The sequence below is a fragment of the Delphinapterus leucas genome, chromosome 13, assembly GCF_059928025.1.
Source record: "Delphinapterus leucas isolate spDelLeu-1000000601 "Yukka" chromosome 13, BTC_Dleu_Yukka2, whole genome shotgun sequence".
NCBI lineage: Eukaryota > Metazoa > Chordata > Mammalia > Artiodactyla > Monodontidae > Delphinapterus > Delphinapterus leucas.
The window spans coordinates 82,305,711-82,325,419 of NC_143141.1; the positions used below are offsets into that span (position 1 = coordinate 82,305,711).

Here is a 19,709-nt window from a genome sequence, read left to right on the forward strand (position 1 = left end):
TCGAAGCTTTCTCAGAGTGCTGTTTGCACACTGACCGCCATCCTTTTCTCTCCATCCAGGTTCACTACAAAACACTTGAATGATGAATCGACTTCCAAACAGATTCGAGCCATGCTTCAGTAAAGCTTTGCTCAGTGAAGAGGATCTTTGAACTGACCTCAGAAGATGTATATGTTTACATAATTTAATACAGATTGATGTTAATACTCGTGTATTTACATAACCGTTTCCTTCTTGTCCCTGAAATATATGGACCTTAATTTGTATCCTGACTGACTCAACCCAGCAGAGCATAAATTGACTGGAGAGCCTTATCTTCGATGGCTGAAAGGAAAACCCCTTCTCCAAAAGGAAAATTTTGGAGACATTGATCTTTGCTACTGGAGTTCCTTACACCTTTAACAATCAGAAATTCCTAATAGCTTGTGGTCATGTTTTAATTCTAGATGTGTAATCTCTCTGGGAAGTATAGTTATAGAAACATGAAGTATTTGATTTCCTGGGACAGCTCAACTACAAGAAACACAGCTGTTATCCTGCCAGAGAGAGAGGGATCCCAGAAAAGACAAATGCACGTGGAGACACAAAGCCAAGTGTTTGGAATTCAGCACACCCCCTCTCTTCCCTCAGACAGCGCAGCACACGTGCAACTTTTTTGTTGCATGTATTTTATTTATCAGCATACTCTCTTCCTGTTTTGCTTTATACCCCCTAATGTTCCCTTTCCATTTTGCAAGAGGAAAAATCAGCGTGTTTGCATCAGTTCATGGGAGGGAAGCAAGGATAGATAGATGTGCTGTTGTGGATGGGTTGGTGGCTGTCGTGGAAGTGGGGCACAGGTGGGGAGGAAGGGCACCCAGGCGACAGGACAGTCATCTCTCTGCTTCAACCCTCTGTCTCCAGGGACAGGGAAATGGAGCTCTGGCTAAAATTGTGGGTAAGGTTGCTAACATTCCTGTTGTCTGTGGAGCACTGCGTACACACCCCATCCTAATAGGAGCCCCGTCCTCTGGGGACCATCCATGTGGCAGCAGAGATCTAGACACTTAATTAGTTACCAGAAAACTAGAGGAACTTAGAGGGGAGATTTTCGTTTTCTGGTTATCTAATATTTAAATGGGAGCTCCTTTATGACCCAACTGCTAGCTTGTTGCAATGTATAAACTCTGGCTTGAGTACCTGGATTAAGTCCTAGCCCTGTTGATTCACAGAGTGATCTTGGGAAATTCACTTAAGTTCTCTGTGTCTCACTTTCCTCATCTATAAAATGGGCAAATAAAACAGATAATCTCCTGTAGTCCTACAAGACTATGAGCCACTAAAAAGACTGACTCTCACATCCTTCCTGTGTAAGTAGAGTCCAGTAAGCATCACCCCACCTTGTCTTGATGCTTAGCAGTTTGACAAGGGTCATTGTGTCTGCAGACAGAGCTTAGAATGGAATCTTGGAAATCTATTCTGGTCTCCAAGTGGGAAAATGAGACAGAGGATGAAGTCTAACAGGATCACCCCCATGTAGGACTAGAACCCAGGATGCCTCGTTGCTGACTCCATGCCCTTTCTTTTTCACCACGTGGCCTATGCATACATACTATGGGGGTGATACTGGACGCTTTTAAATAAACCCTCGGCCTGAACCATATAATTGCTTGCCTATTTCTGATGGAAGGAAAGAGTTGCCCAGGGAATGGTAATTCCCAAAGTTGGGTTTGGTTATATCAGGGTTTGGTGTCATTCACAATGTCCCAAGGAATGCGCTGTCACACCATTACTTTCCTGACTTTGGTGGCCAGCTGGCATTCCCTTGAGTCCTCCAAGAAGAGGAGAGACATACTTTGGTTTTGTTTATGTTTCACAAAGAAATCCAGTCAAGTGACAGAACAGATTACCCAGTCTGTATCTAAATGTCAGTCAACAAGGAGAGGAAAGGCCCTTTTCCTTGGAGCTTTTCCAGCTGAACAAGTACAGCTGCTTGGATGAGGGTTCTCTCATCAGAACAGAAATGCACTAGATGGCTTTCAAGACCTTTCCAAACCTAGGCATTCTAAAACCCTAGAGGAAGCCAGAAATTAGGATAACACTGGGTAAACAAATTCATTAAATATTCAGCTTAAGAAATGTTCTTTTACTTGGCAGGCCCATGTTATCTTTGGGAAACAACTGTCAAGACTAGGAGTATAGATGCACTCAATGTTTATCGTCACTGGGTTTACTTTCCTCCCATATCAGGGAAGGAGATTAAGTCTTGGAGAGGGGAAAGGACTTGCAGAGTAAATAGTTGAGCACGTTTATAATTTTTAATTAGACTTTCTATCAAATGGGACCAAACATAGGGGAGAGGCTGCCAGTCTGCCCCGATTTAGCCAAGCCACCTTGTTTCAAAGCCAAGATTCACTAGTACGTGGATTCTCAAAAGCCCAGGACCTGAACTATTGCCTCTGACTATCAGGGGGACGGTTAACTGAATGTCTGTGATCACTAACAGGTGATGGGCCTTGGGTCCACTCCGGAGCTATTGTGGGAGACAAATTCTTTTAACAGACTGTCCACCAGGCATCAGACATCCTTGAAAAATCACAGCTTTTTGTGCTGCATGCACATGTGTCCACAGCCTGTGAGTGGTTCAGGGGAAAGTGCTAGCCACAGTATCCATGTCAATGTTAACTATATTTCATATTTCATGTCTCATCGTTTTCAAATAAAAGTGTTTTCCATTACTCAGATATTTATTTTGGGGCAAGCAACAAGGTGAAAATTACATTTCTCAGATGCACTGCTACTTTGACATTATAACTTTGTTCTTGGAAACCTTTTATGTGCCACTAGGAATTAGTAAAACAAAGTGACAATGAATGTTTTGAATTGTGGTGGCCCATTGGGGCTGGAGTATTAATTAACAACCAGAAAGGGAATCCTGGATACTATCCTTTAACTATTAGTTAATATCATGCTTCATCGGTGTTTGCTCCTAGCCATCACCATTGTATCAAGTTATTAATGGTAAGCTGAGGTTTTTAATACATCATCACATTTAAATAACAGTAATTTCATGCTTTCTCAAAAGAAAAATGAAGCTCTCTCAATCTTGGAATCTAATGGTGCAGTAGACATCAGAAACTTCTCATTCAATCTTGTATCCCAGACAGATACAAATTTTTCTAGATGTTAATAATAAACATTGGAATTTTATCTTAAAGAAACAAAAACTTTGGAACCGAATTTCCCCACTACACCTATAAAGGCTGTTGCATACACAAAGCTGTTTAAAAGTTGTATATTGTTTGCTGAAGTCCCTGTAATTTTTTTTGCCTGCTTTGCCTCTTTTTGTACAGAAGTTTTGAGTGTGAAATGAAAATTAAAGTTTGGTACATATATTTAAAAATACACCTCTTTTATGTGATGTTCAAGATTAAGTGGGTAGTAAGCACATGATCACGGATACTTACTAAACATAGATATTTGCTAAACACCTCCTCTGTGGACCAGGAAACCACACCAGCTGCCCTTCACCTCTCTATGCCTCAGTTACTTCATATACCCAAAATCTGAAATGCCCAAAATGAACTAGTCTTGGTACCAGCTGTATTTATTCATTTCAGCAAAGACCCCCATTATTTTTTTAAAAAGGCATAAAATACGGAGATACGTGACTGATATCTAGAGTTGCATGAGACCTACTTATTCAAGGATGCCAAGAAATATAAGAGCATTTATTTGCTCTTTTATTTTTTCTCTTGAGTACAGTAGCACTTTATGGATTTGGCAAAATTAGCAAATAGCCTATTCCACAAAAGTTCATTTTTCAGGCAACGTAAACTCTAAAGCAATTCTCTTAACTGTTAAACACTGAAACTTTTCTAGAGCATTACTTTTAATCCCTGAACCTTTTAAGCTAATCACCTAAGACCTAATTGTGTGTGCTTTCAGTGGGTTAGAGTCCCCAGTAGAGACCTTCCATGATACCATATACAAAACACAAAGGGAAATGAATAGGAATGGTAAATTTTCTGTAAATTGACACAAATTATAAACGGACAAAAGCTGGAAAGAGAGAAAATGAAAGGGGCCTTTGAGAGAGAGAGAGAGAGAGAGAGAGAAGAAGGGGAGAGAGAGACCCTAATTAAATAAGTGATGAGAGTCAAAAGACATGAAAAAGAAATGAGTAAGCATAAGTGTAATTGTCAAGAGGAGCACAGCTGGTGAGGAAATGAATATCCTTCATACCAACCAGAAATTTGGTTGTTAATCAGAGTTCTCTTGGAAGGATGGTAAAGAAGAGCTCAGATGGCACATTCCTGAAACCTGGTGAATATTTGCAATCTGTAGTCACCCCTGATTTCGTGCTTTAAGTTATCAGTAAGCAGGCAGAATTTCTAGATGTTTGCTGTTTGAAAGGTGTGTAGGATAATTAGTCATCACAATGTAAATGACCAATTAAATAATACTGTATAATGTTGATTATTTAAACTATTCATATTCATTAAGCACATTAATCTATCCAACACCAAAATCCTGGTTGCTACTAGTAACCTCCACCCTGACTGAGTACATCCTACATGTACCTCTTACTCAGTAAACAGAAAGATCTTGACCTGTGGCTCCAGCTCACAGGTCAAACTCCAAAGAAGGGAATTTTTCTGCCCTGGTCACATCAGGTTCCTGGGACTGTATTTTTATTACTCTAGCTCTTCCCTTGCCTGATGTCCCAGAATTTAGTTTAGAAAGTGCCTTTTAGGCTGAAAGTTCTTGTAAACTCAAAATAGTCTTTTCTCTACAAGATCTTCCAGTTTTCACTATCAAATTGCATATTTCCAGATTCCTCTTTCTCTCTGCCTGCACTTTCTGTTCATTTTAAATTGTCCTTGTTTGCCCCATAACAGGCTTTTTCTCAAGTCAGAAGCTATATTTTATTAACATTCCTAAGCCACCCAAGAGCTATAGTCGTCAATGTTGTGACTCGAGGACTGGTAGTTCTAAAAGGCTTCTTACACCTTGAAGAAGCTTGTCTCTAGAAAATATCAAAAGTACTTGGAGGAGGCTATAAAATTATCTCCCTCCAAATTTCAATAGATTTGAAAGGCTTTTTTTATTCCTTTTGTGTGATAGAAATAATGCTATCACTATGGGGAGAAGTTATAAAGGTGGTGGTGTTACATGTGAATATGGGTGGGGAGGATGAAAGGATAGGGAGCTCTAGGCTGAACCAGGTGAGTATTTACTGTCTCCAAAATGTTGCATGGGCATTTCCACTCCCGTGATGCTGTCTTTAACGCACACCCTCTTCCTCACTGTCTATCTGAAGTTTACTTGGGCTTCAAGTAAACTTGATGATCCACTTCCTCCATGAAGCTTTACCTAACTAACCCAGTCCATGCTAATTCTCTCCTTTTGCCTCCTAATGCATTTAATGTATTTGATGTTAAATATAGGCCACTGTACAGTACTTTAAATCATGTGTTTGGTTTGTCCATTAGATTTGTAAGTTCCTGTGGGCAGAAAATATGACCTACAGAGTGTCAAGCTCAACATAGGCCAGTGGCCAATAGAAGCTGCCTGCAGAGAGAAAATTTCAGGGTCCTGAAACTTGAGTGTGCTGAAATGAGACCCTGATAATTAATTTCTACAGCTCACAGCCATCCGCAGCCACAAACTACCAGCTCCTCTGACTGGTCGACTTTATTCGTGGAGGAGATGTTTACCTACCTGTCAGGGTATTTTTAGCCTCTGTGGACACAGAGAGTTTGCAGCTTGCAGCAGATCTGCCAGGAGTCCAACTGAGAAATCAAGCTGTTGTCTTGATCACAAGTCAGAGTCAGCTAGTTCTGGCAAGGGTAGACATGCTAGTTGGATGAAGTTTTGCTTGGTCTGGTGCTAGGCTGCTACTCCATCAGAGAGTTGACCTTGAGGCAGAGGCAGAAACGCAAGTGAAGCAATTTCCAATAACTTGACCAATCAATTCAGCACCTTGGACAGCAATCTAGGCCTGTCGCCCTGACCGTCCACCGCCACGTACCCTGGAATCCATAAGTCCTATGCGTTGGTCCAACTTTGTCTCTAGAACTCTGGTTATCAAGACAATATGTTCCTCATAAAATTAAAGTTTCACGGTAGCTGGAAAAGCATTTTCCTTTGTATTGGGACTTCTGAATATCACATAAGATGGGCAGGAAGTAGTTTTGGAAAGGCCCATATATCATCTTGCATTTTCATATTCACAATATTTTAAAATTCAAACTCATAAAAATAAGTCTCTCCTCTTCTTTATCCCTATTCCTCCAGCTGATTATTAAGACCTAACAAATATCCTTTATAAGTAGCTCTCAAAATCTGTCAAATTCTCCTCAGTTCACTTTGCTTTATTTACTCCAAGCTTTACCATCTCTTCTTTAGAAGGTCACTCAGCCTCTACTTTCTCCCTCCTCTAATCCATTCTGCATACAGCTAACACATCTTTCTGTGACATACGTTTGACAATGTTGTGGCATACTATTGCCTTTAGCAAGTTCCCTGAAGTATAGTCTCGGAGATGTTAATTGGTGTTCCATGAAAAGAAAATCAATTTTCAAGTACTTGTGAAACAGGTTAAACAGATTATTTTATTTACTTATTCTTTTTTCTACTAGAATTTTTTATTCATTGTAAATCTCCACAGGAGGCTAGAGCATATGATATGTAGCAATTCTTAAATGTATTTGTCTACAGAATTCATATTTCACAGAACATCTATGATTTCTCATGGACGTTAGCATTCTGCAGAAACGCTGCTTAATCAAACCTAACAACTTAATTTTCCCATCTCACTTACCTTCTATCAAACATGCATCCCATTTTTCCATGCTATAAAAAACATTCACAGTTTTCTGATATAACATCTATTTTCTTCATATTTATAACATTGCTAATAACATTGTTCCTTCTGCCTGAAATTCTACTTCCCCTAATTTGTCTTGTGAAATCCTGTTCATCCTTTAAGACATTGCTCAAATGGCTCTTCTTCTTTGACTCTTTCCATGCTTTACCCAAGCGAAGTTAGTTACTCTTTCCGGCATGTTACCATGTTCCCATCTCCATTATACCATTCTCAGATTTAGGTGGTACCAGAGAGATCAGTGGTGAACAGCTGTGCTTAGGTCTCATTTTTTTTCTTGCCCAAATATGTCATAGAAATAGTAATCCACATCTGAGACTTCTTTAAAAGAATCTTTTTTTTTTCAATCAGCTCTGTAATTTAAAAAATAATAATTATGTACCATTTGAAGATCTAACGCTAGTCACTTAAGAAACCATCTCAACTGACATTTTTAGGCAGGTATTCTCAGTAAATAGTGTTGAATTTTTCCATATTTGTGAGGTTTGTTCATGTAGTCTATACATTTCTTTTGATTTAAGTAGTTTGCATTTTCATAGAAAATAGTACATTTTAGCCACATTTAAAAATAGCAAAACCTTTTAGAAATTATTCATTATTTTATTATTTTCTCTACCTGTGGTTACATCTACTTCCTGAGAATTAACATTTTTGAATTTGTGTTTCTTTTTTTTTACCTTGACCAGACAAATACATGATTTATCTGTTCATGTTTGTATATACATGTATGCGCACGTGCATGTGTGTGTACGTTGTAAGAAGTAGTATTGAATAGCAGTTATGATTTAAGAGAGGGAAGGTACTCAAAGTCCAAACAGCAGCCTAGGTTTTCATTCAGGTCACGTAACTTACTAAATGTGTAATCTTGGGCAACTTTATTTGTGCCTCAATTTTATCATCTGTGAAATTATGTTAATTATGAAAATGTGACAAAGGGCCTTGCACCTAGTGACCAATCGTTGGTCATATTTATTGTCTATTGTAGTAATTTTTTATCTTCATTATTTCCCACTTTGTTAAAGTTCCTTATTGTATTTTTTACCTTTCTTACTTCTTATTTTTATAATGTCTTATGTGGAATATTTAGTGTTTTTTTTTCCTCTGTTCATGAAAAAACTCTTTTAGGAAATGCATTTTTCTATGATAACACCTTTAGCTTCACCTCATTATCATTTTTACTAGGTTATTTTATACTCTAAGTGTAATTTTTCTTCCATTTATGCATAATTTAGGCATAATTTTAAATATCTAAAGAGTTAAGGATTTTGTTGGGCTTTGTACCCCAGTTTTTGTCATTAATGTTACTATTATTATATCATGATCAGAATGTGTGACCTATACCATTGCTATCATTTTGGAATTAATCAAGGTTTTCTTTGTAGCCTGATATCTTAGTTTGAATTCCCCCCAGAAGCAGAGCCTAATGCTAGGACTTAGTCACAAGTAGTTTATTTAGGAGATGAACCCAGGGAGCAGGGGCAGAAGAACAGAGAGAAAGAGACAGGGCAGGAGGAGGACCTAATAACAGATGCGCTGTTAAGCAAGTTACTTCTGAGGACAAGAAGGGCCCAGTCCTTCTGAAAACTCTCTAAGGAGCTGTACAGAAACTCCTAAATATCGTCTCCTTGAAGACTGGATGCTGGAGCATCCAAGCAGTTTGCCAGCCCGCTGGGCTGCACTTGTGAATGGACTGAGCAACCTTCCTTCATTTCAGAGAAAGCCGGGAAACAGAAAAGTGGAGAGAGAAAGTCCAACCTCCAGCAGGCCACTGACAGTGCGTATGGGAACTGCCCACTGAAGCTGCCCCTGGCATCTTGGATAGGCCTAGGGGATCTGGTGTGGGAACCCATCTTGTACATTACATACAAAATCATCTCCATCCATTTGTAAAGTGTGCCAATGATAAGGTTTTACTTTTTTAAGGCTCTTTGGGGTATAATTTCCAGCCTTTGCTTCTAAATTTGTATCAAAGAGTAGCTCAGTACTTCACAAGGCAGACAATGCTATTCAGGAATATGAGATCGTGTTACCATTACAAAAGACACAGAGATGCAGAGGTGTAGAACCTTCTTATTTATCAGACGGTAAATAATAGCTCATATTTATTTGACTAAGAGTTTCTTTATGTCAAAGTGTAACTTGAAGAGTAAATAACTCTCTCATGCAGGTGAAGAACAGAATAGATGCAATCTGAAATCATTAGCATTAATAGTTTACTGGAAATGTATCTTTTCCTTTTATTACAAATCATAACACAAATTTTATAGAGTAACTTCTTATCTAGATAGAAATAATAACCCTGTAGGAAATTATATTTGTAATACTTTATGGTGGGAGGAGAAAACTTGAATGCCTCTTTTTAATTAAGAGACTTGGAATTTTTTCTTTGGTTTCAATATAACTTGTTTTTATACCTTATACTACTTCTGAAAAATCATCCCAAAGGATTTTGGATTGTCCCATGATATGATAAAGTCAGCATAAAATTAATTGTGGCAAGCAAAGCACATACATTTATAAAAACAGAAAGGGGAGCTAAGTAGAGTATATAAAGAACATCTAAAAATATTTAGGACACAGATGATGGATTAACACTGCTACTGGTAATTTGGGATCTTATGTAACATAAGATGTTACAGATGGTAGGAATTATGGATATGAAAGGTCTCACTCTGACAGACTTTGCCAGTGTTTTTAATAAATGTCCCCTTCTAGCCTTTGGCAGAGTTGGGCTGTTTGAGAAGCAGCCATGCATGGTATGTTGATTTAAACTACCTGTTATTAGCTCATTTTGTAACCTCAAGATAACTAAACTGTACCTGTGGAATTATAGTTTCACATGTACAGTTTTTTCAAAGGGGTGTCAAATTAGCATCTCTGAATTCTTGTGGTGGTAAGTGAAGATCATTGACCCAGGGATAAAAGGGAGGAAGTCCTCTACGAAAATATCCTTTATTTATTGCCCAGAACTCGGTCCCCCTTTTTTTTTTATTTCTCACTTACTGACTCACTTACATTGAGTATAAAACCCATGTGCTAATTGCCAATGATATGGTTATGAAAGTCAGAAAATTCACATTCTATTCGGGGGACATAAATATGATTCGATTCGATAAGTATTATGATACAGATAAACAGAAAGTCACGTGACAGGAAGGACATGGGAAACCTAACCTAGCCTGGTTGCGGGGAAGTCAAGGAGGTTATCTTGGCAAAGGCAGCTGAGCTTTGAAGACTAGAAGGGCTTTGATACCCCCCAGAGGGGCAAGGGATAGAGGGCAACTGTTTCAGATAGAAATAGCATCACGTGCAAAGGCAAGAGGCCATAACACCATCAGAGGCTTTATATGGATGGAGCAAATGGGTTCTGTTTTTCCTGGAGGTGGGAGATAAAAGATGGAAACCCAATGAGAGGTGAGGCCAAACAAGAAAGTGAAAGGCTATGAGGGTGATAGGAAGATATGGAAAGACTTTAAACTGAAACATGACACGGTCAAATTTCTGCCTTTCAGAGATTATTCTGACTGATGTGTGGGAGGATGGCTTGGAAAATATAGACTGAAGAGAGAAAACCAACAATTAGCAGTAAGGGTACAAATAAATATAAATGCTTATGCATTGTACCAGGAGCTAGACCGTAAGTTAATTATGCATATTAACCTCTCTACACGATCCCTACCATTTAATAAATCCCATTTTTACAGAGGAGAAAATTGAGGCACAAAGAAGTAAAGTAAATGCTCCAGGTTCTCAGAGCTGTAAGTGGCAGGTCTGGGATTCTAAACCAGGCAGCCGAGTTCCAGAGTTCATGCTGTCAATCACTGTGCTATAGAAACTTGCCTGATTATGGGCTCTCACTGTGTGTATGTATAGGCAGTGGGTTCAGCACTTAGCATACTTTATCCCAATTACTCTTCACAGCAATAGCTGAGGGTAGGTGATAGTACTATCCCCATTTTACAGATGAGAAAACTGAGGCACAGAAAGGTTGGATACGTTTCCCAAGGGCACACAGCCAATAAAGATCAGATGGAAGATTAGGACCCAAGCTGTCTCATTCCAGAGCCTGTGCCTTTAATTGCCGTGGGCCTCCCCATCAGCAGGTGATTGCTGGAGTTCCATAGCGGCTCTAACTATTGAAGCAGAAACTTACCTGCTATAAAGCGCTCGTGGATGTTAGAAACTGAAGGACTCAGAATGAATTAAAATCAGTCTGCCAAGATCGGGATCTCTTTACTTCTTTTGACGTGACTGGACTTGCTGATTTCCCTGACTAAAATCTTCCTCACTAGATTCTGAGCTTTTTGAAGAAAGGGACCCTAATTTGTTTATCCATATATTCCAGATACATATTAAATAGGAGATAAGCAAATTAATTAATGCAACCCAACCCGAAAATATTTCTTCGTAGGCAAAGAGGTCTTTGAAAAAAAAAAAAATGTATGTCTAACCGTTAAGGATGTTACAGGGCAGACTTTTTCACAGGGAGAACATCAGTATTGTACCATCCATGTGGTAGCTACTAACCACATGTAACTACTTAAATTTACATTAGGTAAAATTAAGTAAATTTTAAAATTTAGTTCCTCAGTCTTACTAGCCACATTTCAAATGTTCGGTAGCCACATATAATGACTACTGTAGTGACACAGAGAGAGAGAGCATTTCCATCATGGCAGAAAGTTCTATTGAAGAGGAATTACATGGCTGAAAGTTCTATGGAAGAGGGCTTGCAAGCTCCCCAGTCCTTGAAACGTCAGTGTCAAAACCTCCTGGACAATTTTCTGCAAAGCAGTTTTCTGGCTTCTATTTCAGACGTACTGAATCAGAATTTCTTTGCAAGAAGCCAAGAAATCCTCATTTTCCATATGCATCGATGTGATTTATTTTAAGAAACACTGATTTAGACCTTTGGATTTCCATATTTTTGCCTAAAAACCCCTTTGTTCAAATAAAAACTTAACTAGAATCCCAGCCGGTAAACAAGCATAAGTCGCGCTTGTTGACACGGTGGAGGTGATGGGTCGGGACACCTACCTGAGCAGGTGTGATCTCTGCCTGATCTCTGTGAAGCACTATAGAACAAAGACACTGAACTTCACACTTTGAAAACTACTGGTTCAGAGGTTATGGAAGCTTCCCAGGAGCTCTATGGTTCTGACTCCCTAAAGAATGGGAATATAGATTGTGAAGATGGAGTTTTATCAGGGCCATCTCCCTAGCGCCTGTGATCCATAAACTGGGCCTGGAAACGTGGGCAATATTTTGAACATGGGTGTCTGCACAGCTTATACGTATGAAGGTTTAAAGGTTGAAGCGTCCTGCAGGAAGCCAGGCTCAGTGATAAATCGCCATGGTGTAGATGAGAAGTGAGAGATTGGGTCACACCGCTTCTCCATCAGCGTGTGTGGCTCTCATCATCTTGTGGGGTTCTTCTCTACGTGCTAGCTTTTGCCAGTTGCTATGGCCCTAGGTAAAGTCAAAGTTGGATCTTGGGCCTTGGGGACTCCACAGTCTAGGGACTGATATGTTTCAGAGCTAAGGAAGACACAGCTTCATGAGGTGGTGAGGGGATATGAGTGGAGGGTTGAGAAATGATGATGTCAGTCAATCTCTGAAGACTAGATCTAGATCCAGGATTGACTTCAGCTCAGGTGGTGGGCATGACTGTCACTCAATCAAAGTAGAGGTGTGATGGGAGGGGAAAGGGAATCCTTTACCAAGTGGATCTGGACACAACAGCTGGTTAACACAGCCCATGTCCTAGGATCGGAATAATGCCACCTGCTGGGTCCTTGGGATTGGTCCACCTTTTCACCGGGGCCGATGTTATTGCATTTGCCTACAGCAAGTCCTGTGCTGGGACTTTTATCAGTTAATGGAGTTTCTAAACTCACTTTGAGATCTGTGAGGAATGAGTGCCATGCAGTCGTGGGAGAGACAGGCATCCAATCGTCCTCATTCTTTCACCCCATGTTCAATTTAACACAGTCACTGGCATCTACACTGAGCAGTTCCCCCAGTGAGGACAGATAATGACTGTAATGCTGCCATTAAAGCAGGATCCTTGCAGATGAAATTTTTTATCCCTAATAAAGTGCAAGTGCTTTTGGTCCCCAGTGTTTCTTCCTCTGAGTGAGCCATGGTTGAGCATTGACAATAATCTGTGCATGTAGATATGTTTACTGAGTCTCACGCATTGCCGTGGGTCCTTCAAGCTCTGACATTTGACAGCTCATGTGTTGCAGTAACTATAGTGAGGGCATGGAATGAATGAATGGGCGAAACACAGACAGAATGTTATTCTTTTGAACCGTTTTTATTTTCAGGGTTTCATTTGTAAACTACAGAGCAAACCATATTTATTTAACTTTATCAGGATGACACTTCATTAAATTAAGAAATTTTAATTAACTAATGAAGATTTCATTGTCTACTCTTTTTATGTTCACATTAGGCTAGGCCATTTTGATGACAACTTTTATAGCTGCAATTAAATATTTCTAATAGATTTAGTGAAAATTTTCAAATAATAAGGCATATTTCATCTTTATTTTATTACTCATGGCATATCCAATTTAGCCTTGTGGCAGTCACCCAGCTCTCTGTGTCTTCTCTTGTTTCTTTTTACAGGTCTGTGCTTTACTTAAGAGAAAAGCTTGAGATACTGACCAATCAGGGTTGTTAACATTCATGAATTTAGCAATGGATCCATGAACAAGGGAAGCCCTCCTTTCCCTGCTGTGGTCTGTGGAGTCTGGCAACCCCAAGTGACCGCCTCACCTGTGTATTTCACAGCTTGACCAGCATAAATCCAGAGGGCGACAGCTCGGCCTGTGTCCCTGGGTGCTATGCCATTCAGAACGCCTTTTCACGGCACTCCTAGGAAAGGGTCATTCTGCTGACGCCTACACACCCCAGTGGTGGGGAGCTTATACCTCCAAAGGAACACTGCTCAATTAGCTCTTTGACATTGATTTTTAATGCATTCTTTATATTCAACTAAAGTATATCTTGGTTTTACCTTACATTCACTTGATTCTCCATTACATTCCTTTGGAAGGAAGGGAATGGGTAGAAACTGAAACCAAGCAAAGTGCGTTTACCCCCAGTTCCCAGAGGTCCGGAGACACTGACTAAGCCCTGTCTACATTTCTCTTCTTCCCCCCATTTCTTCGGCTCTCCTTCATGCGCCCTGTTGTCCAGCTCCTTCACTTCCCGGTCCTTCTCCTTCAGTTTGTGATGGTGACCAACCTACTGGTGAAGGCTAGATCCCTGCCTGCTCTCTGCTGTCTCCAACACAACATGCCTATATCAGGAACTGTCTTCAATATCAAAGATATAAATCAGATCATCCAAGACAAGAATGGAAGGAGAATCTCCTTGTGGGGAAGGTCAGCTAGACTTTCTGACCCCACCTGGCCCACTGAGTGACTCTCCCATTGCACTGATTCGACTGTCTCCAGCTGGAGAGCAGCTCAGCTTCCAGAGAGAAGATCCAGCATCAGACTGTAACAGGTTTTAACACACCCCGGTCTGGAGCCGGATACAATGCATATCCTCCTCTTGGCCATGCACCTTGCCCTGGGAGGGTTATAGTTCCTTTAGCAGCACTTTTGACTAACCAACCGTGACAAATGGTCAGAAGGCTAAAGTAAGACAATACCGTGGACATCAACGTCCAAAAGGCAGAACGAAGAAAGTCCACTGATCTTTTTTTTTCCGTGCTTATGACACATGGGTAACCTCTTCTGAGAGGTCTACTGTATCTTGTCAAAATCCAGTTACTGTGATTGTCAGCCATTGGTATGAGCGTCGGCCACACTTCTAGGGTAGGAGCAGCATCTCTCCTCAAAAGAGCAGACTTTCCATCCAGCCACGTCAGGAAAGAGGTCTATTCCTCAGACAAGAAACTAGAATCAACAAGGAGGTTAACGTGCAGCTGTGGTGATTCCTACTCTTCGGAGCCCGGATGCTCTTGGATCCAGACACTGATGATAGTACATACCCGGATGTATGGGCTCCGGGAGGAAAGTGTAAAGTTCATGCCTGACGTGTTAGGATCTGGAAAGGAGGTATTACAGCACTGGACACAGGTTGAAGATGCTGAGCTCATAGGGTGTGCTTTACACATTAGGAGCCAGCGCCCTGTCGGGGCCTTGAGTTGCCCTAAGCAACTGTGGGATAATTGTTGAGCCCCACAGATCTCATGAGCCCTGGTCTGTGGCCACGCTTTCAGTCTTGATCTAAAAACCTGCCTCTCACTCTTACTTACCACTATTCTCCTGGGCTCCTCAAACCTAGGCATCTCCAGCTCCCAGAAAAGCCCTTTCCTTCCTTCCACGGAACAGTCCTCCAGCCTGTAAGAGTTTCTCTTCCCTGAGCGCCACAGTTCTGACTGTTTATGCTGCTTATTTTCCTGCTGTTTCAAGGTGGCTGCCTTCCTGAGAGATTATTTTTGATTTGTTGTCACATGGATCTATGTGGTTTTTTTCCCAAGCAGAGTCATGGACTTTTGCAGGGTGGAGATGAGACCAGAAATTCTCTGTATCTCTTCACTGTACAAACCCCACCTCTCCTGCCTGCTCACAGCTCCCAAGTGAGCTGTTAGAGCCACCCCTGGATGCGTGAGTTAACATGTTATGTGGAACTTCTAGTAATACCAATGAATTTGGTCCAATCTATTATTATAGTCTACCCTCCCTGGCTGAACGCCCATAAAATCCATTCTCACGTTCCCCAAGTTTCTGCCAATATAGTAGCACAATTTCCATTCTTCTGGATGTAAGCTATTTCCACCTGGGCCTTAATATGTACTTATCTCTGGAGCATAAAATGATGTGACTCTAACTGTGGGTCTGTTGGCAACAGAGGGCGATTGTGGTAGATCTTAAAGAGATTGTCCACTATTAAGTCATCTACCCCAGGTAAAATTAAATAATAAGGTTTTCAGGTACAGGAATGTGGGTCTAACTTCAGTGTACAGGAGAACGAGCTAATTTCAGTGCCAAGGGAAATCCAGAGTGATTTGGAGGCTTAAGATTGTCAGTTTCATCTGCGGCCAACCAGATGTTCTCAATCCTAGTTTTAGTCTCCTAATCTTTCCTAATAAGTGTCCTCGCTTTCGCCTGAGAAACTTGGCAAGACTCTGAATTCAACTGTTATTGTAACTCAGTAACTTGCGGAATAAATTTTTTGTTGATTTTTTTCCACAATATCAGCCCTGAAGCTATAAGAAATGAGAACATATTTTAGGACCGTCTTGGAAGCTCTCTGCTCCTCAATCTGTGATTTGAGCTGACAGTTAAAGGACTAGAGTTTGTCACTTTCTTTCAGTAATGGCTCAAGTGCACTTTGAAGACCCCTCCCACACCACAGTCCCATTGTCATCATTACTGCCGCAAAGGCCACAGGCTTCCAAGGCATGTCTTCAGTTGGCACTTTATCACATTCAACCACGGGCGACAGCTGGACTAATGGCGATGCCATTGCATGCCATGGATTGCTAGCACCTCGTTTCCTATTGGCAAAAAATAGCACTACACTCGAGTTCAGAGACACAACCAAGCCAATCCCTGAACCCCAACTTTGTGTGTCCATCTCCTGAGACCATTCCCGATAACAATTCTGTCTCAGTCAAGGTTGAATCAGGAGATAGATGGTATACAGTTATTTGAACAGAAAAAAATATAAGGAATTATTAACTATAACAGTTATAATTAATCTATAAAGGAGTAAAGAGTACTCTAAAGAATTCCCTAAGGTTGACGGAGAGCGCCTAAGGAAGAAATAAACTTGGAAGGCAGAGGCCGTCTCCAAGGATGGACTTCACCTTGCTGGGGAAGGTGCCGTTTATACTCTGCTGGATGGCAGGGAAGTTCACTGTGTTACCCCAAGTCAACGCTGGTCCACAGACACTAGGCTGAGGCTGGTGAGTAGGGAACTTCAGCTGAAAGTGGCCGAAAGGAAATACCCCGTCTAGGAACAGGTAGGTTGAGACAGATGGGTGGGGACCCACAGCCATGAATGGCAAGCTGGAAACCTACTGTGTGCGGGCCAGGCTGGGAAGCTGGCCACTGGACTGCCTGGGGGACTCAGTGGGGATCTGCCCACGGAGCTACCACTGAAAATCAAAGGGAAATTGTCCATAGAGGTACAACCGAAACTTGCCGGGGGTAAACACTGGTGAATGTCCCCGAATGTGATGCTGGCAGCAGAATGACAGGAGCAAGAAGCAGCATACCAGCAGCAAGAGGAGGAGCCCCTTCCTTCTGAGGTGTCTCCTGAGCGCCCTGTACCGAGAGAGCTAAATGCTGTGTGAACTGGCAAAGAGAAAATATGTACAGGGTCCTTCTCCATTATCACAGAGCAAGCAATGAAAGGTGCTTGGGAGCCGAGAGGTGAGAAATTGACATTTGGCACAATAACGTAAATTATTATGACAGTAATTACTATTTTATACGGTCTTTACATTTTGCTAAGTCATCTTTATATTTATCACCTTATTGCATCCTTCCAATTACTAATTTCACTTAAAGGATAATAGGTTTGAGGTTCAAAGACAATGACTTATCCAGAGTCCCACAGCTAGTAAACAGCAGAGTTCAAATTTGGAGTTCAAATGAGATTTTGGATGCAGTGTGAATTCTTCCTACTAAACTTCTTGCCTCCCCCTGGGGGGAGCTAGAAGGAAGGAAGAATCCGTTGATCATTTCAGGACACCAATATTTATTGAACATTGACTACACGCCAGGCACTGGGTCAGGTACTGGATATGCAGAGTAGACATCCAGTCTCTGCTGTAATGGGCTCACGGTCTAGAACAGGTTAGCAAACTTCATCTTAAAAGATAAATATAAATAAAAATATTTCAGGTTTTGCAAGGTGAAGAAGCAACATCAAAGATACTCTGTAGGTGCTTACATAGCCATTTACAATGTAAAACTCTTTTTTTTTTAACTCGTAGGCCATGTGGGTTGTAATTAAAAGTTTATGACAGTAATAGAGAGTTTGTAGATCCCTGGTCTAAATAAAGAGATAGATTTTAAAAATACATGTCTGAGTGCAAAGGGTAGGAAGGGCACAAAGGAAAAGAAATGGTTCTATGAGAGAAGTACGGAGATGTTGGGGGAGATTAATTAAGACTGAGGGTCATGGAAGTTGTGTCTGAGGAAAGCTATTTGGACCAGGATCAGAAGGGTGAAGTGTGGGGTGTGGGACATTCTGGGCAGACGTAACAGCCCCTAGGTGAGGGGAGAACTTGATGCATTCAAGAACTGGTCACACACACACACACACACACACACACACACACACACACAGACCCCCAGAGGGCGAAAGGGAGAGGAAGGTGGAGATTAAAGAGGAAGTTGGGGGCCAGGTCATCAGATCATCCAAGAATCCAGGGGCTTGTGAAGAGGCAAGCCAGGAGGTAGTCAGGCCTGGGAGCAATAAATCGAAATGAAAGAGGAAGAGGGGAGGGGAGCAAACGCAAGGGCAGAGCGCGATTCAGCAACCACGGTGTGTGTGTGTGTGTGTGTGTGTGTGTGTGTGTGTGTGCGTGTGTGTGTGTGTGTGTGTGGCAGGGGGGAGCCCTCCTTCAGGAAAGGCCCGCCTCTCGAACTCCCAGCCCTCAACAGCACACATGCCTTTCAGGTCTGTACTCAGATGCATGCAAAGAGAATTCAAACCATCTTTCCATGTCATCATTTAATCTGTTGCTCCAGGCCTGAGAGAAAGGGTAGGAAAGTAGCCTGACCACCTCCCCCTCCAGAAGTTGGGGCAGCTCAGGGTCCTGTAAAGGCCATGGAGCAGGAAGCAGGAATCCTGGTCTTTCACCTTTGCATCTGGGCTCGGAGTTAATAGGTCCCAGAGACCAACTGGTTGGAGTCAAGAGCACAGGCTCTGGTGTGGGACGCTCTAGGCTCAAATCAAGCCTCTATCATCCTCCAGCGACGTAACCTTGGTCATGTAACTGAACTTCTCTGAGTCTCACTCAGCTCCCTCATCCCCAGGATGGGCATCACTCTGGTATCTAACTGGTGGGATTGCTGTGAGTGGTAAGTGGGTTTTGTGAAGGCTTAGAACAGGGCAGAGGACGTAGAAAGCACTCGGTAAATATTTGCTATACTAGCTGGGTCTTCTTTGGATCTTCCGTAGTGGTATGATACAAACAAGACAGAAATTATTATCCCATTTTACAGTCAGTCAATAGACTGGAGGCACAATAAAGCCAAGTCTCTTGCCTAAGATCACGGGGCGGAGCTGGCCCTCAAGCTCATGCCATCTGAGCTCTGGCCTAAGACCCAACCCCATTAATACCATACCTCAGTGGAGTTACCTTGGGCAAGTCACTGCCACCTTGTGGGCCTCAGTTTATCCAATAGTAAGATAATGGGCACAAAGACTGCTGTGTTATTGCGAAGTTGTCTTCCTGATCTGACTATCGTTATGCCTACAATCCAATCTGGGAGCTTTGCCATTTTGGAAGTAGCTGAGGTTCTGCCTGTGCGTGGTTCCCGGTTTGCCTGGGGGTGGGAGGTGCCGGGTGGGATCATGCCCAGCCTTCTAAGTATCACTCCTTTCCCAGGCAAGGCCTGTGTCAGCTGCCAGCTGTCATTCTGTGCTCCGAATGTTCCCTTGTCACATAAAATTCTCTTTCTGACACTGTTTCCCTTTAGAAAGAAAGTAAATCATAACTTTTCATTTAAGCATTTCTGCTTCTAGTCAGACCTGCTTTAGCCTCAAGTTGAAAAAGAGTATGTTTGGATGGCTCACATTTCAACTCAGTCTAATAGATATTTGCTTAAGGGGGAAAAAGGTTGAAGAAAAAAGGGAAATG

The 19,709-nt window shown here is 41.6% G+C and overlaps 1 protein-coding gene across 2 annotated transcripts in view; it reads left to right on the forward strand.

Moving 5' to 3' along the window:
- CYRIA (CYFIP related Rac1 interactor A) overlaps positions 1-2,717 on the forward strand; it is a 107,374-nt gene extending 104,657 nt beyond the window's left edge. For both annotated transcript variants that reach the window (XM_022554190.2, XM_089923417.1), the window contains one exon: positions 60-2,717. In XM_022554190.2, coding sequence (XP_022409898.1) covers positions 60-123 — 64 coding nt within the window. In that variant the 3' untranslated portion in view covers positions 124-2,717. The remainder of the gene's footprint in view (positions 1-59) is intronic.
- Positions 2,718-19,709: the final 16,992 nt, after the last annotated feature.